The 25,104-nt window shown below is 52.4% G+C and overlaps 1 protein-coding gene across 1 annotated transcript; it reads left to right on the forward strand.

Annotated features, from left to right (window-relative positions):
• Positions 1-777: 777 nt before the first annotated feature.
• ALDH2 (aldehyde dehydrogenase 2 family member) lies at positions 778-24,547 on the forward strand. The gene is made up of 13 exons (XM_054594148.1): positions 778-1,009; positions 9,542-9,646; positions 10,717-10,857; positions 11,922-12,001; positions 14,045-14,156; positions 14,598-14,726; positions 15,153-15,266; positions 16,578-16,680; positions 17,240-17,424; positions 18,689-18,853; positions 20,552-20,709; positions 21,982-22,096; positions 24,142-24,547. The coding sequence occupies exons 1-13, from the start codon at positions 884-886 to the stop codon at positions 24,172-24,174; spliced, it is 1,566 nt and encodes a 521-aa protein (XP_054450123.1). The 5' UTR covers positions 778-883; the 3' UTR covers positions 24,175-24,547.
• The last annotated feature ends 557 nt before the right edge of the window (positions 24,548-25,104 follow it).

A 25,104-nucleotide genomic window follows, 5' to 3' on the forward strand; every position in this document is an offset into this window, starting at 1 on the left:
TCCTTACTTCCATCCTGCCCTCCTGGAGTCCATCAAACGAGCAAAGTTAACGCGTGAAATCAGGCTGGTCATTCTTCTCTTCCAAAGTCCTCACCACTGCCTTATCTGAGGCCCTACCTGCCTGGCCCCGCCTACCTCTCCACCTCACACTTGCCAGCTCCTCCCCTAGTTCCCTGGACTCCGTTATTTCCACTGCTCTTATGCAACCCAGGGCGGTCGCACCTTAAGGCCTTTGCACTTGCTGTCGCCTCCCCGTTGAATGCTCCTAGTTCTTTACCTTTTCAACTCAGATCTCACATGTCATTTCCTGAGCATGGGATCTAAAAATCATTGCCCGCTGCCCCAGCGGTGTCTTTAACCTATTCATTTCCTTCACATCCCCTGTCACTATCTGAAACCCTCTTGGGTTTGGCTTAATGTCGGTCTCTTCAGTAGAGTGAAGCCCCCGGAGGTCAGGGCCTCGGGCGCTGCTGTTCAGGCCTTGCACACATTAGGTTCAACCAGTGCGCGCTGAAACCGTGAGGTCGGGTCATCCCACACACTCAGGGCACCACACAGGGGTCAGCGCAGGGCACGGAGGAGCACGGTGGGGTGGGGGAGGGGGGAGGGCAGGGAAAAAGCCGAGGGTAGTGGGCCTCCAGGCCCAACCCCACCGGTTCCCCTGCGCACACCGGAAGCCTGCGGCCGGGACTTGGATGAGGCGGTGAGCACGCCCCCACCACCCCCTCCACCAGCCCCCGCCGTGCTCCGCCCCGCGCCTGCCCATTGGCTGCCGCGCTCGGGAGGGGAGAGGTCACGGGCCTCCTGAGCCGGTGGGATCCACCACCCTGCACGGGACAACGCGCAGATCCCACGCTACCCCGCACACCCACTGCACAGCAGCATGTTGCGCGCCACCGTGCTCGCCGCCGCCAGCCTCAGGCCCCGCCTGGGCCGCCGTTTCCTGTCCACTGCGGCCACCCAGACGGTGCCGGCCCCCAACCAGCAGCCCGAAGTCTTCTACAACCAGGTGACGCCGCCGCCGCCACCGCCGGCCGCTTTGTCCTCTCCGGGGGACGGAGCCCGCTGGGTGGGAAGGCCCTAGGCCTGTTTGGGCCTCAGTTTACCCAGCGGGGGCTCGAGGGGTTAGCCGCGGTTGGTTTTCGCGCACACCTTCCCTACCTGAGAAACTTTGGGCCCCTGCGCCGCTTCTGACAGCCCCACCCCCAACCCCCCAACTCCAAAATCCCACCGGGACTAATCGGGGATCGGTTTTTCGTCCCACCGCCCCTGCCCATCTTCCAGCGCCAACTTTCGGTTTTCGGGCCTCCTCGTCGCCCCTGCGTCTGCGTAGCGTCTTCATCATCATCCACACAAAGGACGTCTTGCAAGTCCTTTGCAGGAACTTTTCCATCTTTTCCTTGGTCTCCTCTCTTCCCCTCGACTGATGCCTTTGTCCCAGGAGTTCGTCCTCCAAGCTAAGGCGCCTTGGTTCGTGAAGGCAGAAGCTGAGACGCCTGGGCTCCCTGCCGCTTTCACTGCTGGGAACCTGGAAAGGGAGTGGGGGGAGGGGGCGCGGGCGGTCTTCGCCTCCTGGCGCAATGCCCGTCAGTGTCTGCCTCCCAGGGAGCTGGCCTTCTGTGACCAAACCAAGGAAGGAGAGGCTTCCCTGGATAACCCAGATTTCCAGCGTTCGATTCCTTGTTCAAACAGGACTTCGTAATACTTTCTTTTTCGATCTTTTGAGTTTGGGTCAAGTGCTGGAATCCACTGAGGAGGAAGTCAGATACCAAACAGGTCGCTGTGGGTGGGTCCCCGGTGCCGCCGCCCTTCCCGAGCCCCGCGTCCTCCTGGTGAAAGCGAGCGGGTGGGAAGCCCACGCCCCTGGCAGCACAGGGCCTCGTGCGCCCCTGTGAGCACTTAAGAAGTAGTGGCTTCTGGGGACGGCCATAGCCTTTGTACCTGGACCCCTTCTAAGCATTTACCTGTTTTGCTGTTTAATCCTTACCGTAGCCTTCTGTGGTAGGTACTACGGTTATCTCCAGTTTACAGATGAAGAGATTGAGTTACAAAGAGGTTTAGTGACTTGCCTAAAGGCTGAAGTCAGTGGCAAAGGGGGGGTTCACGTCTAGATGGCCAAGAGGAAGCCCCTCCCCAGACCATCTGTGGTGCTGTCAATGCCATTCTGGGTGCGCGTAAAGGGATGGTCATCGCTGACAGGGTGCTGGCCAGCCGGCCCCCTGTGACTACTTTCAACAGTGGACCTGCTTGTCTGGCCCAGGGTTTGGCTGCAAATCTGCACACAGGTGATGGGTAAAGGGCCATCCATGTGAGGCTAAGGAACGTTTTGAGAGCACAAGCAAACTGTCCTGTGATTAACAAAGGCCGCAGCGGCTGTAGCCCCTTTGGCAGGCTGTGTGAGGACGAGTCATGCTTGAAAGAGTCGACATCAAAAGCTCACACAGAAGAATCCTCCAGGACGAGGTGCCGGCACCCGGAGCCTTTGTGCCCACAGAATCTAATTCAGATTTTCCTCCTTTGTGCTTGCATGGAGGTGATATGCAAACCCACTCACAGGTCTGGTGGGTACAGCATGAATCCTGTTCTCCACATTGAGTCTGGGAATGTAAGTTGGGGGAGTGGAGTGAATTTTCCCTGTGGCTTTTTTTTCTTAAATCAGATTTTCTAAGATCATAAACGTAGCATGTGCTCACTGTGTAAAAATGCAGAGTGTACTGTGAAACTTCTCCAACCCCGAAGGAATTCCTTCCAAGAGCACTGGTGGCAGACAGGGTGTGATCTTGCAGGCATGTTCTCTGCATTTCTGAGTGAGGGGGAGGGAGAGAAAAACAGATTTCTTTTATGTAAATGAGATTCTCGCACTTCCTGTTCTGAGGCTGTCTCATTGAACAATGGGTCTGCATTCTCCTCGGTTGGTATTTTCACAGGTTCCTCTTCTTCCCAAGGATGGCAGCGTCCCCCAGGAGCTAGAGCTGGCTCCTCTGCGAGCTCCCGGGGCCGAGCCCAGTGCTGTGTCACTGCGACCCTTGCTGGCAAGAATGCCACGGCCTAATCCTAAATGTTTGAGCCTCTATTCTGGGCCTCGGTGTACAAGGTGGACATTTCCTTGGGGGCTATTAGTTCCTTGAAATTCAGTGAATTGTTCTGGAGTCTGCAGTCTGGAGTTTTCCCAAAAGGAGATATTTGGATAGAAAGGCTTTGGAGCCACTTCTGCAGGTGCTGGGTTCTCAGGCTGAGGGTCTTCACAGGGTTTTATATTTGGGGGGAGGGGACCTGCACTTTGAACTTGTCAGGTTTCACCTGGATGGCGGGGGTGGGCACAGGCTGTAAAGGTGCTTTGGTCCACTTTCCTGGGGTTCTCTCGCCTCTAGGCAGCCCGCGTGGGGCCGCAGGGCGGGGCAAACTTCTTGTTGGGGTTAGAAGTTCTCCTTCCCCACGGGAAGGGTCCCGTAGGGCTTGCTGCTGACGGCCAGGTTCCCTGAAGATTGACATGTTGCACCCTTGTTTCAGGGACACACCTCTATCTACCTAACTTTCTTTCTTACCTGACTTGGAGAGTAAGTAAGATCTGGAAAGGCAGCTCAGAGGAAAACCCAAGGGACGGTGGTTTTAGCACAGTAATCCCTCCAGATACGGGGTGGCTACTATTTTCACCTTCAACATCACCATTAATGTTGGCACATATAATAATGTCAAAGACGAGAATAGTGTTAGGCACAGTTTCACACTCTGAACTCAGGGTGCCTGCCAATTGCTAGTACCAACTCAAGCAGGTTCATTTATTTATCAGATGATTACTCAGCTCCCTGAGTTCAATGAATAAAACAGACAAGATTCCCTGTCTGTCAGGAGCTTATATCATGGAAGGTAGAGAGAGACAAACAAGTAAGTGAAATGCATAGTATGGCACAAGGCAATCAGTGTTATGGAGAAAAAGAAGGCAAGAAAGGAGGCTGTGGAGGGTGGTACAATTACTTAATTCTGTGCCTCAGCTGCTACATCCGTAGAATGGGGTGAAGACCTTGCCTACATCAAAGGGTTGCTGTGAAGACCGAACAGAGTCATTCTCAGGCAGCCCTTAGCCACTTCCGGGCTCACGGCTCCTGGTGTCGCGTATTCACTGTGGCCTTAAAGAACAGCGAGGGTAACAGCAATGCCATTGAGCTTCGTAGACAATGGTGACGTAACTCCATTTTATGTGGGTGCTGTTGGAGTTGCAATGTGCTTCCTGAGTGGGAGTTTGGGGTGAATTAAATTTGTCTCTCTATTCTTAGCCTCCTGACCACTACACTCAGGAACTAAAATGAGGACTGACAAAAAGGAAAGTAAGAAAGGCTTTCGCTAGCCCTGGCGTGTGTAGCTCAGTTGGTTGGGCAGCGTCCTGCAAAGCAAAAGATTGCTGGGTTTGAATCAGCCCATGCCTGGGTTGCAGGCCTGTAGATATTTCTCTCCCTTACCTCCTCCCTTCCTCCCACCTCCTCCTCCCTCCCTCCTCCTTTCTCTAAAAATAAAACCAATAACCCCTAAAAAATAGAAAGAAAGAAAGGATCTCTCTATGAATTTTCTGGTTACAATAGTAATACAGTCTCAGTACAAAAAGGCAGGCATATGTGTCTTCTGGGTGAGTGTAGGTATCACCTGATCCAACAATTTTCAATTGCTTCCAATCTATCAGGCCCTGTGCTGAAGACCCGTACCTACATTTTTGCCTTGCGTTCTGCCAGCAACTCCATGAGCCAGGTGTTATTGCTGTCCTGTCTTACAGATGAGGAAACCAAGGCTCAGGGAAGTTATGTTGACAGAAGCATGAAACCAGGGCTCAAGTTTAGCTCTGTCCAATTCTAACATGAATGCCCTTAGCCACAAGCTGAGTCTGGACCAGGCCTATGGTCAGACAAGGATGTAAATACTGAAGGGACAGCTGAATGGAATGTTTGAAATTAGGGAGGAGCTGTGCTTGTGTTCACATTCTAGTCATCTTGAACTGAGATTAGGATGTAATAATTGCTCAGTAAATATTTACTGAGGGCATGAATGACTGTCATTTATGAAACTTTACAGTCTGTGCACAAGAGAGAGGTTGCCAAGCTATAAGCCCAGATGCACATCAACAAATTGAAACTGTGCCTGGCTGGCCATCAGTCCACAGTAGAACCGACCCTCCCATCTCAGAAGTGGTGACAGTCCAGAAAAATAGGATGAAAGGCCCAACGAATGGAGAGAGGATGGGGCCGGCGGGTGGCGGGGCTGGCGTCAGGTTCCAGAATGCCTTCAGTGAGTCTGGGGGAGCTGGCTGCTCTTGGCTTTAATCCCAAACTAACCTGGAAGTTTCTAGACAGTGTGTGGAAAAGTGTGAATGCATGTGGCATTCCATGTTTATCTGGAACTCTTCTCCTTGAGACCTTCTAATACAAAAGATGGCATCTGCTCTCCTTTGGACAGAAGCTACCTAACTGCCACTGAAAAAGCAAATGACAGCAGCAGTTGTCACTCCAGGATAGAGAACAACAGCTTCTGCTCGCTCACTCTTGGGGAAAATAACATATTCTAGGGATGTAGATTTCCTAGGTAACAGATCCCTAATTCTTTCATGCATCAGAGCTTGAACTAAAATCTTTCTAGAATGCATCCTACCTCCTTAAATTGGAGCTACTGAATATCATTTAACCTTTTATTTGGGACCTAGGACAGATAATGACTCCCCATTGCCATGGGGTGGAGGTGGCATGGGCCTGTCACTTTGTCAGGGTCCTGCAGCCCTGTTCCTAGCTGTGCTATCCCTACCTGAGCTTCTAAGCCACCCCTCCCAACCCCAAGTTTCTCCTTGCAATGCCTAATTCACTGGGGTCTGGAAAACAAGATACCCAAGGCAGCTGAGGATCATGTTATTTACTAACTCAGCAATTCTAGCTGTTATACTACAATCTGCCCCAAGTTCGCAAAGATGGGGGTTGAAGGATGTTTGCTGCAGCAGCACCGCTGGGAATAGTGAAAACCTGTCCTAAGAGTGGATTTGTGGGAAATGGCCAAACCAGCTGCGGTCGGTTCATGCGGAGGAACACGATGCTGCAGGAAATAATGAGGTGGACCTGCCTGTGGAATCATGCCCAGGATACACTGTTGCTGAGAAAAGCGAGTTACAAGATAGAAGTCCAGGGTCCCCACTTGGAATGAACGCCCCCCCCCCGCCCCGTCTGCCGCCCCCTCCAGTGCACCCCGCCCCAGCGAAGCTCCTGCCCGGTACCCTGGTACCCTGCAGTCACAGTGCCCTTTGGGTTCCTCCTGTCCCGGGCCCTCCCTCAGGTCCCCGTCGGGCGCCCTCTGACCCACGTGCTCCGCTCCTCACTCCTGCCTGTTGGTCTCTGCTTCCCACTTTGCTGGTTTGGTGAGTCTTCCTGCCCAGGATGTTGGCTCAAGGAGGCAGGACTGTGCTGTTCACTCAGTACCTGTGTGGATGAGTGAATCCAACTTTTACCAAATGAAGTGAGATTTACTGAAATGTATATAAAATAGAGCGTTTTGTGGAAAAGCTCTGAGTTTTGCCAACAGTTTAAGCACGAAATCCTGAGGTGGCTTAAGTGTTGCTCTCCATCTAGAAACTCTAATGAGGAAGTGTGAGCTGGTAGGGCCCTGGCCCCTAATCCCAAGGTGACTGAGTTAAGCATATTATGTCAGTCAAGCTTTGAGTTCCTTGCAGGATGTTAGGATGTTTGGCTTGGAGTTTTCCTTTGTGTTTATTCAAGAGAAGTCACTGTGAAACTCCTCACTGGAAGCAGAACTTCCTCAGAGGCCGCATTTGCAAACCTTCCTACCCTGGCCCCTGGCCCAGGAAGGGGAGACCACTGAAGTCTGGCTCTAGGAGGAGGGACGTGGGAACGTGACACAGAAGGAAGATTTCAGGTTCCTATAAACCCAAAATTATCTTTCCTCTTAGGAGGGAGGATGGATTATTGAACATTTTCAGTGGAAACTGACCCAGCAAATTCAGGGCTTTGAAAGGCAGAAAGAAGCCAGGCAGTGTTCTTCCCAGGGTTCTCAGGTTACCATCGGTGTGGTTGGGTGGGTGGGGGCGGGGGTCAGCATGGGGGGGCAGTGTGGCCCTGCTGAGGGAGGGAGGGAGGGGCGGGGACGGCTGGAATTTAGCTAGACTCGCCCAGCTCTCTGCTTGGTCTTTCCTGATCTTTGCAAAATAACAAAACTTTTCCAGGACAAACTTAACTTATATGTGGCTGTGCAGGGAATGACGCAGGAAGAGGCACACACACCTGCCTGGCCTGTGCTCCTGGGAGCCTCCACCCGAGAGCCGCAGGGCTTAGGGTCACAGGAGAGCAGGGCCGAGACCCACTGTGCGGGGGGGGGGGGGGGGGCTGGCGTAGCAACTTTACACCCCCTGTTGCATTTAATTCTCATTTCAGCCCCCAGATGTATCATCCCCAAGGACTGATGAACCCTGTGGAAGTGAAGGGAGTGGCCCAAGGTCATGGGGTAGAGCCAGGATTCAACCCAGGACTGTCCGGCTTAGAGGCCGGTGCTGTTCAAGCACCGAGAATTAAAACTCAAAGTGAGACACGCAGCAGGGCCGTGAGCAAACGCTGAGGATGGAACGGGGCACGGCCAGCCTGCCCGTCCTCCTCCGGTGCCTCAGGGAAGTAGGTGGACAGGAGGCTGTGGGACCCGAGCCTGCACTCAGGGTGGTGGAGGGAACAGGTGTGCGGCACATGGTGGCAGAGCCCACGCCAGGCCCTCCTCCCCAGGTGCCAGCTCTCCTCCTTCCACGAGGTTCCCTCTCCTCTGCGTCCTGCAGGAGGAGGACGCTTCGCAAAGAGAACATGTGTGCGGGGCCCCACCAGGGCAAGGTCAAGTCCAGCCTGAATCCAGGCCTACCTGGCTGCGGGCCTGAACCCTCCCTGCCATAATGGCCCCCCTACCTCCGCCTCCCCCTGTGGCAAACTATCCATCGCCCACTTCTCAGCTCCTCCTTCTGGAAGAAATAAAGGTGTCATTTTCCTTAAGATTAATGATCAACCAATTAATCTGAAACCACACTTAGTTTCAAAAGTTTGACTGTTTGCCCACGTTCTCCTGCCAAATGCCAAGGGCCTGTTATTGCAGGTGCACAGCTGTGATTGCACCGAAATGCCAAGCTGGAGCCTGGGAAAGTGATTTTTGGGAGGCCCATTCCTGGCCAGCTCCTTTCTGTCACCACTCTCGTCGTCACAGCAGTACACACTTAGTCCATGAGAGGCTTGGCGCAAGCCCTTGGACCTGTCCCGTGCCTTTAGTGAGGGGGTGCTGCAGCGATTCCCAGAGGCATGGGGAGGCGAAGCGCCGCGCGCCATGCGCTGCCACTAGGAGGGAAAGCACCCGGGCCCATCCGGACTCTCGCCTCGAGCCCTGCTCTCGAGCCCTGAGCCGGGCCGCCCTCCCCAGGCCCTGCTGGCCCTGACGTCTTGGGCCCTGGGCGGAGCCAGGCACTTGGCTTTGCTCCGCTGCTCCTTTTTGTCAGCCAGGGCTCAAGTCAGATGTCTGCTCCTCAGAGGCCCTCCCCAGCCACCCAGCCGAAGTTCTCCACCTGCCCCCACCGAGCACCCTCCTGGATCTGTCCTCCTTCACACTTCCCATGGCTGTCTGAGGTCGCCTGGGTATTTGTTGCTTCTCTATATTCCGTGCCTCCCAGAGTACTAGCTATACAAGAGAAAGGTCCTCAGTGGGCTTGGTTTCTGCTGTGTCCTCAGCCCTAGAACGCTGCCTGGGGTGTCTCTGGTGTTCACTGTTCGCTGAGTGGATGAAGGAATAATCTACCTAGGCTCTCACCACAGCCCTCAGCTCTAGTGTGTTAAAGGAAAGATGGTTGCAAATCCTTTGCAGCACCTCCCAAGGAGAGGTGGAGGCTCTCCCCTCCCCATGAGTCCAGACTGAGCCTGTGACTCACTCCGACCAATGGAATTTGGTGTTGGAAATGAGGCCATGTGATTTCTGAAACTAGATCTAAAGACGCCTGGGTCTCCTGGAACATTCTTTCTGGGCAGGCCAGCTGTCATGTGACATGTTTGACTAGCTGGAATCCACCATACAGTCAGGAAGCCCAAGTAGCCACATGATGCCAGACAGATGAAGAAGCCATCTTGTAACACCCAGCCCCCCTCCCCAACACCCCCATCCTGGGCACCCTTGCTTTGCAACCACACCAGCGAGCCCAGGTGAGCCCTGCCCAGGCGAGCCCTGCCCAGCTGAGCCCAATCAATGGACACAGCTGTGAGATAATAACAAGTCAATTTAAGCCACCGCATTTTGTGGTGATGTCACATAGCAAACGATATAGACAACTGATAAGGAAGATAACTTCATTTTTCATATCAAAGAAACTAAGGCCCTGAAAGACGAAATGACTTACCCTAGTCAGTTGGCAGAGTGGGCCCTCCAGCTTGGATCACTCTGAAGCTAATTCATATTTGTTCTTTCAGACTTTTTTTTTAAACATCACAGGTAGTCAGTTTCGGGTTGAGAACTGGTCCTGAGAATTTCTGCCTTCTTATTGTAGATCTTCATAAACAATGAATGGCACGACGCCGTCAGCAAGAAAACGTTCCCCACCATCAATCCCTCCACTGGAGAAGTCATCTGTCAAGTAGCCGAAGGGGACAAGGTGAGAACTGCTGACCTACCTCAGGGAAGGGCTGAGTGGGGTAGGGGCAGGGAAGGATAATTCAATTTTTTACTTAATGTGTTTTCATATGATTGAAACTTTACCGTGTGTGTATTATTTTCATACCTAAAATAGCCAATTAAAATTTTTGAGAGAATGAATCAACAGAAACTCTTCCGTGCAGACAAAGGTGCTAGACCGTACCTGCAGTCACTAATTCGTACTGCTGTGGATTGTTCGCTGGGAAATGAACTGAGAACATCTAAGCCAGTCTCTCCTTTCCAGACCCGGAGCGGGTTGCACAGCCAGACGGAAATCTTGCTGAGCAGATTTCGGATCTCCTGAGGTCTAGCTGTGGTGCTGGCAGTGTTTTGTCTGCACTCTATATACTTGTAGTAATTCAGTAGCAATAGTAATTTTAAAATTTAAAATACAGACTTTAATAAAACTATTTCTTGAATAGAAAAGGCATTAAAAATAATTCAAGAATGCCTCCTGCCCTCTGCTTTAAGGCAGTCTTAGACATTCATGATGAAGGCCTAGCTCCCTTTGCTAAAAGCAAACGTGAATGCTCTCTGGCTCAGAGGCATTCTGACGTCTGCCGGTGAATGCGGTTAATGAAAACGGCGCCCCCCACTGGCACACATCTCCCCACATGAGAAACGCCAGCTGGGTTGACCCCCACTGCCGTCCCACGCAGAGGGAAGCCGGGGACACCTGCGTTCGTCGGGCATTGCCAGCCTTCTTGGGGGGGGAACGGTTAAGTTCACGGGGCTTGCTTCCTTAGGAAGGGGAACGTGGTCAAATTCTAAGCGCTGACTCCGGAGTGCCTCTCCCTCCAAAACTCAGGGGATTTCGAAATGAAAATACGGCAACGGGCACTGCTGGGGTGCTCATTCGCTCCGTGACTCCTGGAAAGGAGTGCCTGCCAGGCGGAACCCTCCGGAGCTGGGAAGGACTGCAAGGGGCCGGTTTCTGCCCAGGCAGGGCCTGGTGGGCGGTGGGGTGGGCAGTATTTGGAAGTGGCTATTGCTAAGAAGGCCTGAGCTGCCTTGCTGGGTGTTTTCCAGGAAGACGTGGACAGGGCAGTGAAGGCTGCCCGGGCCGCCTTCCAGCTGGGCTCGCCCTGGCGCCGCACTGACGCGTCTGAGAGGGGCCGGCTGCTGTACCGCCTGGCCGATCTGATTGAGCGGGACCGGACCTACCTGGCGGTGAGTTCTTAGTCCCCTTCCCACTCATCCCACACCGCGAGTGGGTTCAGAGCATCCCACAGCCAGCCAGGAAGGGGGCACACTGCTGACAAGTAACTGGTCAGAACGGCGTAGGCCAGGCACCTTAGAGATATGCCCCTGTACCGGCCAGAGGAGTCTCTCAGCGTCACCTTTGATGCAGCAGGTTTGGTTAAGGAAGGAGGACACAGGAAGAGTGGGCAGCCATGTTGGGGAGCCTTCCTGGGTGGGGGGAATGAGGATGGATACCTCTCCTGGGCCTGCTGCCTGAAGCAGAAAAAACTAGGAGGCAATGCCCTTTCTTCTCCCCAGTTCATTCTGTACATAGCAGCCAGAGTGAACCTTCTGGAAGGCAAATTATACCATGGCACTCCACCCCCCGGCCTTCTATGGCATCCTGTACGCTTAGGACAAAGCTCTACTCCCTCAACAGGGCCTGCAAGGCCCTGCCTGCTCTGACTTCCTCTTCCAACTCATGCTGGACCATGGGCCTCACACGCAGCTCAGCTTACCTGCCTCCCTCGGCTGCTCGAGCACCAGGCCTCTGCACTTCCACCGGGAATGCCCTTCTCTTCATTGCTGTGTGCACCTTCCCCCTTTGCCTCGTCACCTCCTGCATGTCCCCAGGTTGGAGTTCCTCAAACTGGCCTTCTCCTTCCTAGCACCCGTAACCCATGTGATGGATGACTCAGGTCTTCCTTCCCTGGCTCTTTGCTCTGGAAGCTCCTTCTTTGTCTGTGTATCTCCAGAACCTGGATCTGACATGAGCAGAAACTCAAAAAATGTGTTCGCGAAATGACTGAATGAGAAGTCGGTGCCTTGTTCCTCCCATCCCCTCCCCGCCGCCCCCTCCCCGCCCCCCGCATTCTCCCCGCCTTTGGAGAGGGAGGTACAATGGCCCAGAAATGCTGCAATACTCAGCGGCACTGAGTGGCCACCGTCCCTTCTCGGTCCACGCTGAGCCTCTAAACTGCTCGTCGCTTGCTTGCTGTGATGCGTTCCTGTGCTGGCATGTCTGTGCTGATTGTGTTTTTCTTTTTTCTCAGGCCTTGGAGACCCTGGATAACGGCAAGCCCTACATCACCTCCTACCTGGTGGATTTGGACATGGTCCTCAAATGTCTCCGGTAGGGGCTCAGGCTTCCTGGTCTTTGTCCTGGCCATGCCGAAGGGGCACGAGTGCTGCTGGGGAGGTAGAAATAGATAATGTAAAAGGATCTCAAGACTTGGAGGAACATATTCTCTTAGACTCAGTACTGAAATTGTAATCTAGTCATGAACATTTCGTTTGCTTTTGGAGTCAGTTTTGGTCATTTTTTTAGTTGGATTTGTCCATATCATCTGGGTTCTTCATTTGTTGGTTGCAGTTGTTCACTGAATTCTCTTAAGAGTCCTTTTTTGTCTGGGAGGTCGAATGCAATTTCCTCACTTTCCTTTCTGACTTCAGTGATTTGTGTTTTCTCCCTTTCTCCTTAGTTTAACTGAAGGTTTGTCAATTCTGTGAATGTTTTCAAAGAGCCAATTTTGGTTTCGTTGATTCTTTCTACTTCTCCATTTCATCTCTCTCTGCTTTTATCTCTATTATTCCCTTCTTGCTAGCTTGGAGTTAGTTTGACCATAAACATTTTCTTGACTGCAAAACACAAGAGGAGGAAGGAGGGCTTTGTTGGAGCTCTCTGTGGACAGCAGAGACGCAATCTCACTTGGGCAGTGCAGAGTCAGGACTTTCAAATCCGGAAGGCCGCTGAGCCTAACTGCGCCAGCCACGCCCCGCACTCTTCTTTCTTGGCTCCCCCCAGCCTCCTTCGGGGCCAGTCTCTGCGGGCTGGAACCTGGCCACCCACCCCTGGGCTTGCTTCTGTCTGCATGGTTCCAGCCAGACTGTGTGGCAATCTCTTAGTTCCAATGCCAAATTCCCAGAGGAGGGCCCTGAGTGGGTGGCCTTGAGTCCGCATGTTGGTGAAAAGATCACTGTGCAAGTAACAGCCATTCCCATGACCACAGGGAGAGAGGTGGAGAAAGAGAAGCAGCAATAGAAAAGTAGCGGTTGGGCAACATAGCAGGTTATGTCACCTGGGGGACAGTGGGCAAGTCTGGAGACATCTAGAGTTGTCACAACTCGGTGAGAAGGGGTACTACTGAAATCTAATGTGTAGAGGCCAGGGACGCTGCTAAATATCCTACAATGCACTGGAAAGCCTCCCGCTGCAAAGAATCATCCCGCCCCACGTGTCAGCGGTGCCAAATCCAGAACCTCGCTCTACAAGGACGCCCCTGCGCACCCTGGCACAGCCCTGGGCCTCCCTGAGTGTCAGCAGTATGCCTTTGTGCTGACGAAATAACTGTTCCGAGGCGTGCAGAACACAGGTGACGCAGACTCGGGAGGACGGGAACAGTGATGCCTGGACTTGTACAGACTGGCAACCCCCAGGCAACTTTTCTCCCCAGGGTCACAAACCCATATTCTGACCCAGGCCAACTTTGGCCTCAGGCTAACCTTGCCAGATGCACACACTTCAGACTCTTTCTTTTTACCTTACATGTTGCATCTTTCATTTTTCCTACTTCCCTGAAAACATAACCATCACATACTATAAAAGCCTGTTCTCCTTTTCTCCCCAGCTCTAATTTGCTGGGTCACTTGTGTCGCTGTGCGTCCAGGTCATAGGCTTTACAAGGGTTGGAGCCCAGTTGATGACTTGCCTTTCTGGCGACTGTTCAGACGGGTTTACACATTTCCACCAGACCCGATCCCTGGTTGCCAGGTCTGACCTGTGGTGCTGGGCTGGTACAGCAGTCATGGTTTAATAATCCCTGGTTGCCAGGTCTGACCTGTGGTGCTGGGCTGGTACAGCAGTCATGGTTTGATAAATCTGAATATTTAAAATGCCGATTCCCAGGCACCCACCCCAGAGAGCCAGACTGAGGAAGTCAGAAGTGGGCTCTTGGAATTTGGTGTTTTTTAGGAGCATCCCAGGTGACTCTGAGACTTAGAGGTTAGTTCTCTAGAGTGGGTTATTGTGACCTTAGCAGTTAAGTTGTTCTGGGGACAAGGCAGGAGCAAGGGCAATTCTCAGAATCACTCAGTTTGAGTCTTTTCTTCTTGCCAGGGTTTATAGGGGTTCCTCACAGTCATTGACTAAGCTTGGATTTTTTTTTTTTTTTTTAAGGTATTATGCTGGCTGGGCCGATAAGTACCATGGGAAAACCATTCCCATTGATGGGGACTTCTTCAGTTACACCTGCCATGAACCTGTGGGTGTGTGTGGGCAGATCATCCCGGTGAGTGTTAGCCTTGTAATAAATAGAGGAAGATTCATTGGGAATGCCTTGAGATGCAGCAGGCTCGTGATTAAGAGCAAAGCCAACTTGGGTTCAGGTCCCAGCCCTGCCACTCATGAACTCTGTGACCTTGGGCAAGTCACTGTCCACCTAAGCCTGAGTTTCCTCAGCTGCAAAGTAGAAGTGAACATGGAACCTGTTTTAAAGTGGAAGGGTGGGGAGGATTGAATGGAACGGCTTAGCATGGGGCCTAGCACAGAGAAAGCACTCATGAAAGTGATTCACTATTATCCGCACCTGCCTCGTCCACCTGCCTGAAACCTATGACTGAGTTGGGGGTGAGGGGCGAGACACAAGTTCAGAGAAGTTGCTGCTTAGTCTGCTCTCTTGGGAGTCACTTTCTATGGCTTGGATTTTGGGAGTAGCTATTGTTTGTCGCAGTGGAACTTCCCGCTCTTGATGCAAGCATGGAAGCTGGGCCCAGCCTTGGCGACCGGAAATGTGGTTGTGATGAAGGTGGCTGAGCAGACTCCACTCACCGCCCTCTACGTGGCCAACTTGATAAAGGAGGTGTGTGTCTGTCCACAGCGGCCTCTGAATGCGCTTGCACAGGCTTGCTCTGCAGGAGTCCTGAGGAGGGGCCCGAAGTGGGGGGTGTGTGCAGGGCAGGAGCCAAGCACCACAGTTCAGCCAAAGAGGCCCTGCCTTACCTGTTTTCTACCTGGGGCTTCATCATAAGACCCCTTTGGTAATGAAATTATTCTAAGTGAATACCATGGGGGGCTGGGGGGGCGGACAACAGCCACAGGGAACTCCAGGAATCATGTTGCTTGCTGTGCCATTTAGAATTCCTGAGCAGCGCCCACAGACTGCCTGCGCCCACCTGTGTCTGGGACGCGCTGCCTTAGTCTCTCTGGGAGGGGATGTGCGCTCCTCTGTCCCGGCCCCCTGGAATGGGAGAGTGACGCCCGGTGTCTCCTGGCTGTGCGCACACAGGCTGGCTTTCCCCCTGGCGTGGTCAACATCATTCCTGGGTTTGGCCCCACGGCTGGGGCTGCCATCGCCTCCCATCCGGATGTGGACAAAGTGGCCTTCACAGGCTCCACTGAGGTAAGGCGTCCCCAGGACCTCAAGCTTGCTGGGTGTTTGGCCCGGGCTCTCACTATCCTGAAAGGATGACGCGTTCGAGATTAGCCTCCGGGCACTGCGTGGGGGTCCGCCCCAGGACTGCCTCTGAGCAGCTCCAGTGAGTGTTCCAGGAGTGACCGTGCAGGGTTGCGCCCTCTATGGGGAGGTGGATGGATACTCCAGGTGCTGCTGGGGGTGCAGCACTTGATGCGGAATCAATAGGCAGGACTGTCTAGACTTCGTGAAGCCCAGAGCTGACCCCCTGCCCCAGGTCCAAGCACCTTGGCCGTTTCAGGCGCCCTGACCAGCATTGCCCTGGGTGGTTAAAGGGCGTGGGCTTTGGAAAGACCGGAGTTCAGATTCCGGTTCTGTTGTCAGGACGTGGGGTGAGTCACTGAATGTCCTTGGAGCTCTGTTCGTTGTCTTTAAAATGAGGATGACAGTATCTTTGTGGCACGTGTTCATTCAACAAGTACGTACAGAAGCGCCTTTTGCCAGGTTCTGAGACTATGGAGGTGAGACGCACGCCATCCTTGCCCCTCAGAGTGTGCTGAGTGGAGGGGACTGCGCTCCAAGTGCTGCGGGAAGGAGACAGCACAGTGGGTCTGAACTGCAGCTGGGCTCGGGCTGCCTGCCTGTGAATTCTGATTCCACATTAACCAGCTCTGGGACTTGGAGTCAGTGACTTGAGCAGTCTGAGATGCAGCTCCCGCACTTCTAAATCAAGGAAAAGGGTTGCCCTCCCTGGTGTGGCTCAGTGGGCTGGGGGTCATCCTGTGAACCAAAAGGTCGCTGGTTTGATTCCTGGTCAGGGCACAGGCCTGGATTGTGGGCCAGGTCCCCCACTGGGGGTGTGCGAGAGGCAACTGATCGATGTATCTCATACGTTGCTGCTTCTCTCCTTCTCTTTCGTCCTCCCTTCCCCTCTCTCTAAAAATAAATTTTAAACATATCTTAAAAATTTAAAAAAACATAAATCAGGGGAAAGGGTCACCTCAACCTCCGAAGTCACTGTGACGATTGAACTTAATGTGCACAAAGCACTGAGCACAGTGCCCAGTATGTAGGTGGTGCTCAGTACATAGAAACCCCACAGCCCTGACTCTGCTTGTGTTGTCATTGTCATCCTGAGAGCACCAAGGGGTGGGGCAGTGATGGTGAGTAGGTGGCCAGACTTGCTGAAACGCTTCAAAGCTCTTGTAATCAGCTATTTCCTCCTGTTCTGTCTCTGGAAGAATGTCTGGTTCTCCGTCCCCCCACCAAGAGCTTGCCTCTGCTCCTGCTCCCCTGCAGGTCGGCCACCAGATCCAGGTTGCTGCGGGGAGCAGCAACCTCAAGAGAGTGACGCTGGAGCTGGGGGGCAAGAGCCCCAACATCATCATGTCAGATGCCGACAGTGAGTGTTGCGAGGGAGCAGGCCTGACCTCGAGGGCAGCTGCCGGCTGTCCCTGCTGCGGGCCCTCACAGCGGCAGCCCTCACTGTCTGTCGGCACCGACGTCTGTGCCAGGGCCTCTGGGTGACGAAGGCCAGCTCCTCAGCACGGCCCTCCAGCCAGCGTGACCCCGGGAGGGGCGGCTTCCTTCCTCTTTGCCCCCTATAGCCTCGCCAGGCTGGGTTGCTTGGTTGCCCCGCTGCGCCCACGCTTTCTCTCAGACCGCTCCTCCGCCACATCCTTTTTCCTGGTCCTGCTGAGGAGCTCCCAGGCTTGCCCTCCCTGGGGCAGCCTTCCCTGACCACCTGAGGCTGCCAGGCTGGCCCCCGAGTCAACCTTGGCTCCGTTACCACTGTGGGCTGCGGCCGCTGTGAGCGCAGGAGGGAGAGATCAGGGCCCTCTCGGTTGGGCACACGGCCTGGCCCCCGCAGGCTCGTTGGTGGCGTGAATGGACTAGGGAGGGGCAGCCGCCGGGGCCAGGGTCGTCCTTCTCTCTTGATGGTTGTCCCTCTGCCTCCCCAGTGGACTGGGCCGTGGAGCAGGCCCACTTTGCCCTGTTCTTCAACCAGGGCCAGTGCTGCTGTGCAGGCTCCCGGATCTTCGTGCAGGAGGACATCTACGCCGAGTTTGTGGAGCGGAGCGTCGCCCGGGCCAAATCTCGGGTGGTTGGGAACCCCTTTGACAGCCAGACTGAGCACGGGCCGCAGGTGGGTCTGGGCGCCTGGGACCAGCATGGAGAGGTGGGGAAGGCCCGAGACTCAGAGTCAGGCAGGCGTGGCTTCGAGTCTCAGCTCTGCCATGCCCCAGCTGTGTGTCCCCAAGAAGCCACCTGCCCTCTCTGAGCTGCTGTTCTCTCATCCTTAACACCCGCCCTTCGTAATTATCAGGGTGCCCTGGCCGTGCAGTGGAGATTAATGATAATTACAGACACGTAAGACACACCAGGAGTGTCTGTGCAAAAGGGAATACCTTGGTCGCCCCTAAAAATACATCTACCAGAAGGGTACAGGTGGATCTACTGGCCGGGGTTGTCCCTGGGGAGTCAGGGGAGGCCCCCGACCCTTGGACGGTCCCCACTTCTAGGCTCTTGTGAGTAGTGCAGCTATGAATCTCAACATTCCTTTTTTTCTCTTGTTTCTCTCTGTGGTTTGTGGCTATGTCATTATTAAGGTAATACAAATTTGTATAAAAACTTAATTTAAAAGATTTAAAAGTAAAATATAAGGGCCCCCTGGGCTCCTGTCCATGTCCTTCCCCATAGATCGTCACAAGCACATGGAGTTGGGTTTCTGTGTGTTTTAACCGAATACGACTATATGACATGTTGTGTATGTCAGTCAGTTCGCAGCTCTGTCATTAATGACGACACAGTATGTGGATGTGCCACAACCACGTTAACCCGACCCTCTACTAATAGGCACTGAGAGTGGTTTCTGTCTTTGGCTTCTGCAAAGTGCTCCCCAGTGGATAGCCTTGTTCAGATCCCTGTGTCACATGAAGAACTAAGTTCCTAGAAGTTAAATAGCTGGATCAAAGGGTATGAACTTTTAGGTTTTGACTGATATTAATAAACTACTTGCCAAAAGAGCTGCACCAGCTTACAGTCCTCCTTTTTAAAAGCTGAGATATAAGCGACATAGAACATGTTTATTAGTCCTTCTAACAGTGTATGAATATTACAGTGTATTTAGCATACCCTTGTCATCAATGTATTTTCTCAGTATTTTAAATTTTTAGTAGTTTCATAGTTGAAAAATAAAAACACTGGGCTCACTATGCATTTTTTGGAGGGCTAAGGAGGTTGTTGAACTTCTCTTATTTATTGGTCCTTTGTACTTCCTCCCTGAGCCTTGCTTACTCACTGACCTTGGCCTATTTCCCAGTTGTCTCCTTGCCAGGGCAGCTCTTGGCCTGAAGCTGGGAGAGGCTTAGCTCTAGCATCTCTGTGACTCTGGACGCCTTTTCTGGCAGGTGGATGAAACTCAGTTTAAGAGGATCCTTGGCTACATCAAGTCTGGGAAGGAGGAGGGGGCGAAGCTGCTGTGCGGCGGAGGGGTGGCTGCTGACCGTGGCTACTTCATCCAGCCCACGGTGTTCGGAGACGTGCAGGATCGCATGACCATCGCAAAGGAGGAGGTGAGACCAGGGCAGAGCTCTGGGGACTGTTCCTAGAAGCAGACAGCTCAGCCCAGCATCTTGACACTGTGGCTTAACAGGTGGCTCTGGGGAGATCCTGGCTCGTGCTTGGGTGGGTCATTTACGATTCCGCCCTGAGGTGTCAGTCCCTCTCCTGCCTCTCACTGCCGCCCGATGTTGGAGGAACACCTGAGCTCCTTGGCACAGCCCACAGGCCCATTGTGTCCTGGCTCCTGTGAGCCGTGGGTCAAGGAGTGGTGTCACCCAGCCTTTCCTATGGTCTCCATACACGCTGGGCATTGGACTGGACTAAAGGACTGACTTCCCCACGTGGCGAGATTCCCTTTGGTGGTCTCCCCCTTGGCACCCACTAGGAACACAGGGCAGCAGCCGTGTCTGATTCATTCATGTCACAAATATTGAGTGCCTACTATGTGCCAGGCTCTCTGTAGACCCAGGAGAGCCGGGGTAGCCAAAACACATGCTCTGCCTTCACTCTGCTTCCCCCAGCTGGATTAAGCCCTAGCGCGGCCCCGTCAGGGAAAATATGGTGTCACCCTTTCATGTATAATTCAAAGTAAAACAACATTAAAATGCAAAATCAGGGTAAGAAAGTCCAACAGAGCTCTGCCATCCTTCCCTTCAGGAATACTTTGATGCTTTTCTTGTAAATCTCAAATTTCGATTGTTCCTGGAGGGGGCGGGTTGCACCTCTGCTCTACTAGCGCCCGAGGTGGCCGGGTGCCCAGGTGCCTGGGTGCCCAGGGTCCCAGCGCACAGTCCAGGCTCCAACCACAGGCAGCTCCTGGCAGTTTTCTCCTGCCCCTCTCTCGACACTTTCCAGTCCTGGAATCAGTCATTTCCTCATGAAGCCCTAGGTTCCTTTTGGGATTCCATGCATGAGAAGGGGCCGGGGTGTGCTTGTGCCTGGAGCTCTGGCTCCCGCCTCCCTGCTCCTCACTCCCGCTCTGGTTTGGTCAGTTTCTGCGCCTGCATCACAGCTCAACTGTCACTTCCATGGGGCCGCTGCAGATGCCCCTCCTCCCCGCTACTCCATCAGCTGGGTAGGTCCCCCGGGGGCTCTGACCACTCGTCACACTGCTCGGAGCACTTACATTCTAATCACCCAACTGTGTTATGATCACTCCCGGTCCCCCCAGGGATTCCCCCAAGAGGGCTGAGAGCAGCCACACCCCAACAGCAACACGCGCACTTAGCTCCCACATCTTGGTTCCTAAACCCCATCCTTCACTAAAGGGAACCAGGATTCATTGACGAAATGGCTCATTCCAGGAACAGGGCAGGGAAAGTCCGAGAAAAACCTGGAATGTCTCAAAAGCAGAGGCTGTATTTTGTTCATAGTTGTTTCTTCAGCATCCAGTGTACGCCTTGCTGAATGACTAACTTAAGTTTTTTGACACTAAAGCTGTGTGTAACATGTCAGTAATGCAAATGTTGCAGAATTGTTTAGAAATAAGATGCGGTGTGTAAAGCACATGGCACAGAGAAGGGAGCCAGTCCCCATTAGCCTCCCTCCCTTTGTGTTCCAATGAGCTTGGGGGCCGTCGTCTCCCGCTGGAACTGTAAGGGCACGTCTGGGACTTGGTACCACGTTTGGAATCGTCTGCTCAGCACTGTGGAAGCTGGGTAGCAGGTAGTTCCATGTCTGCCGCGCCCTCCCACTCTGCTCTCTCACAGATCTTCGGGCCAGTGATGCAGATCCTGAAGTTCAAGACCATAGAGGAAGTCGTTGGGAGAGCTAACAATTCCAAGTATGGGCTGGCTGCAGCTGTCTTCACAAAGGACTTGGACAAGGCTAATTATCTGTCCCAGGCGCTCCAGGCTGGCACTGTGTGGTAAGAGCCTCCCAGCAGCCCCTCACTCCCAAGCAGGGACCCCCAAAGCCAGAGTCTTCCAGAACCCAGTGCTCCCACCCCAGAACCTGGGGTGCTGGACTCAGCTGCCTCGCTCAGGGCATGTGGCGCAGCAGCAGAGGAACGCTCTCCCACCCCTCACCTCCAGGCCGTTAAACCACAGGCGCCTGGGCCCCCCGGGCTCCTCCCTGAGCTGGAACCAGAGTCAGGGGCCTGTCACCGATCTTAAAAGCTTAGCGCCTACTTTACCCTCATTAGATAGTGGTGACTTTAAAGTCCAGGAGATACCAAGTGTTGCTGAGGATGTGGGGAAATTGGAACCCTCACGCGCTGCTGGGGGGAATGTAAAGTGTTGCAGCCACAGGAAAACAGTCGGTAATTTCTCAATAAGCTAAACAGAGAAGACCCATAGGACCCAGCAGTTCCACTCCTGGGTGTCTACCCAAGAGAGACCGAAACATACATCCACACAAAGAAGTGTGCCCAAATGTTCGTAGCGGATTATTCACAGTAGCCAAAAGGTGGAAACAACCTAAAAGTCCATCAGCTGAGGAAGAGATAAACAGAATATGGTCTCTCGATGCACTGAAATATTATTTGGCCATAAACAGGAAAGAAGTACCAACACATGCTACAACATAGCAGAATCTTGAAAACGTGAGACTAAATGAAAGAAGCCAGACACAAAAGTCCACATACTGTATGATCCCACTTACAGGAAATGTCCAGAATAGGAAAATCCAGACAGTCACAAAGTAGATTAATGGCTGCCAGGGGTTGGGGGAGGGGAGAAGAATGAGGAGTGACTGCTTATAGAGTACAGGGTTTCTGTTTGCAATGATAAAAATATTCTGGAATTACTTAGTGGTGATGGTTTGGACAACATTGTAAATATGCTATAAAACGCTGAACTGTACACCTTAAAATGGTAAGTTTTAAATTCAATGAAAATTTAATCGCTTTTACAAAATTGCAAAAAATAGCTTAGCACCTCAGCAAAACGAGCTATTAAAATGAGGTGCGGTCACGTGGTGCTGCCCGCTGCTAACATCCGTCTGTGACCACGTCAGGAAGGATGAAGATGACTTTCGGCTTCATTTTGTGTACTTATTTTCAGCTCCTGCGTGGCTGGTTATTACTGTGACTCTTTCCATCTACTTTTTCTCAGTAAAATTCTGGAGCAGCATAGGAGGTCTGAGGGGTATGACACATATCCCTAGGAAGTGACTTCTGAAACCTTGTTTCGCACGATAGGGTCAACTGCTACAATGTGTTCGGGGCCCAGGTGCCGTTTGGTGGCTACAAGATGTCCGGGAACGGCCGGGAGCTGGGCGAGTACAGCCTGCAGTTGTACACCGAAGTGAAAACTGTGAGTGGGGCCCCGCCCCCGGCAGGACAGGCCCTCAGTGCTTCGTGCTGGTTTCTCGTTCTCAGCCAGAGATGCTCCAAAATAGGGCCAGAACCCATGGGAAAGAACTGTCTCCCGAGAAGGAACTAGACACTGGGCTGCCACTCTGCCTACACAGTCTCTTGCTGGGCTTCATTGTACGCCAAGTTCTGTGGGACCTGAGAGGAAGGAAAGATCCCAGCGCGCGGAAGCAGCGAGGAGAAATCTAATCAGAAGTTACACGGCACTGGGTTACCCAGGGCCATTAGTATACCCATGTTCATACCCACAGTGATTTTGCAATTTCAGTGATAGGAATATATAGCCTGAAGAACTTCAGAAAGACAAAGCCTTATTTCCATAAATATTTATCACAGCATTATCTCTCTAAAAGGGAACATCAGATGTAACATAAATGTTCAGTAAATTAGGGAACATCCCAAATCACAGAGTACTAACTAGCCATTACAATATTTTTGTAGATACTTGATAGGGAAAGCGCTCATCCTGTAGAGTAAAAAAGTGGGATACAAGGTAATATATGCAGTATAAGTCCAATTTAAAAACTGTGCACATATACAGATACTAAGAGAGCTTCATTTATAAATATGAAGAGACAGGAAAGACACTAAAGTGAACGTGATTTTCTCTCTACAATGAACACAAATTGCAGTGTAACCAGGAAACACACTCACAGGTAGTATTTGAAGGAAGGAGAAATGGCCAAGCTGGGCTTTCCCAGGGCTGGCAAAGGCGGCTGGGGGCAGGCCAGCCAGCTGGGTGGGAGCCGGGGAGGGCAGGCAGCAGTCGTAGCTCAGTCCTGCAGCGGCCAGTCTGAGCATAAACAACTGAGAAGACAGGCCTGTGTGCTCAGGAGGCTCCCTGGAACAAACTAAACACATGCACTTGTTTTTGGACAGCTTCCCCACCTCTACAGGAGGCAAGGCCCAGATGTGAAGTTGACATGACATGTCACTGGCCTGTAACTGTTCGTCACACAGCAGTTGTGGACGAGGTTATTTAGGTGTGGGGGGAGGGGCTGGGGAGCGAGGACTGAGCCTGAGGGTCTGCAGTGTCTGCGGATGGACTAGAGGGCGGTGGGAGGCCACAAAGAGAAGGCTTGAGTGGAGGTGCTTCGCGGAGGAGCCCTAATGTACCGGCTGGAGGCCTGGGGAGCTGAGCCGGGAAGGAGAGGGGAAAGCTTTCAAAGAAAGAAGCAGGGCTTGGTTCACCAGCCCCGCACCCACCCGGCGCCGGGCTGTGCTCAGTGCTTGTGATAAAGATTCCTATATTTTGAGCTTTAAAACTCAAGTGATGATACTGACAAAAAGAGGGATTTTTCCGGAGAGAAGTCAAATTTGCAAGGGGGACTGAGGAGAAAATTTCTTCTTTTAAACTCATTTTGACTGAGTGCTTCAGTTGTACAGGATCTGCGCTAGACTTACATGTCACCTTGTTTAATGCTCACAACAACGTCAAGAAGTAGATACTATTGTGATCCCATTTTACAGATGAGGAAACAAGGCAGATAGGAGTGAAGTACTTGCCCAGGAGAGGGTAAAGCTGGGATACAACCCCAAGGCCACGGGAATCTGGATTCTTCCCGCTTAGCACACTGAGACACCTGCAAGCTTCGGCACATTGGTTTTTTCCCCTTTGACGCTTTTGGAGGAAAACAGATCTAGATCAGGGTCTCTCAACCTCAGCACTGTTGACATTTGGGTTGGATGACTCTTTGTTGTGGGGGGCTGTCCTGCGCAGCAGAGGACTGTTGAGCAGCCTCCCTGACTGCTACCCTCTAGATGCCAGCAGAAACTCCCACCCTGTCCCCTAGTCCTGTGACAATCAAAAATGGCTGGGCTACGGGAAGGCAGCGTGTGCTCTCATACAAAATACAGCCCTGGTGGTCCCTGGGATGGGCCAGGTGTTAGAAGGGAAGCCCCTTGCTCATACTCCAGCAGCACCCAGCTGAGGGTGCCTACAGGTTGGTGTGAAGATTAAACAACTTCTCTGCATGCCTCTTACAGGTCACGGTCAAAGTTCCTCAGAAGAACTCATAAAGAACCACGCTGGCTAACATTCAGCAAGATCAACAACAAAACCAAGAAAAGTGGCCCTTTAAAAGTCTGGAAAGAAATTCTCCCACAAAATCTCTTGGATCTAGAAAGTCCCAGAATTTGAATTCCTATTGGGTGGGTGTGGGGCAAAGGGCATAGGGAAAGCTTTTGAAACTGCAACAATACTACCAGCTTCAGGGTGGTTTTTCAAAAGTAGCCTTAAATGTCTCATCCCATCCATCTGATATACTTTTGTAACTTACCTTTTTGAGGGAAGGAAAAGTCCTTGTTTACCACTATATTAGCATTGAGGCTACAGTTAGCACCTTGTTTTGTATTCTACACTAAAACTCATTAAAAACAGTGCTACTCTTTACTTTTTGGGTAACTCTCCCTCTGCCTCAGTAACCCAAGGAAGTGCTGTCCTGTGTCCATATGTAAACCACACCCCTCCCCACTGTGGGTAAATAGCTTTTGTTTCATGTGTTTTAATTAACAGATAACTACAGCCTGTCCACCCGTGGCAGGCTCTGCACCAGGCACTAAGGGTGACACCTACACAAGACTCCTAGCCCCCGCCCTCAGGCACTTCAGGTCCCAGAGTGGTTGTCTGTGCCTTACGCTGAAACGCAGTCAGATCAGATGAGACAGATTCATGCTGGACCGATTTCATGAGACTGATTTGGAAACCAGATGTCAATTTACTCATTTTAAGTGAGGCCTGTGTTTCCGGTAACCAGATCGTTTGACTCTCCTATCCAGAACACTGCCTTCCTTAAGTCAAAGGACCTGGCAGATTAGAAATTCGTATTATTAGTAAATTAGGAATCAGATTCCTTGGTGAGCAATGGAATTGGAGCAAAAAGAGCTGACTTGCAGCAGTAGTTTGTGAAGTGCATGATCATGTTTGGGTCACGGAGTCCTGTAGGAATT

This window comes from Pteronotus mesoamericanus, unplaced genomic scaffold (assembly GCF_021234165.1).
Source record: "Pteronotus mesoamericanus isolate MK-2021 breed Mesoamerican mustached bat unplaced genomic scaffold, CSHL_Meso_final scaffold_507, whole genome shotgun sequence".
Lineage (NCBI taxonomy): Eukaryota > Metazoa > Chordata > Mammalia > Chiroptera > Mormoopidae > Pteronotus > Pteronotus mesoamericanus.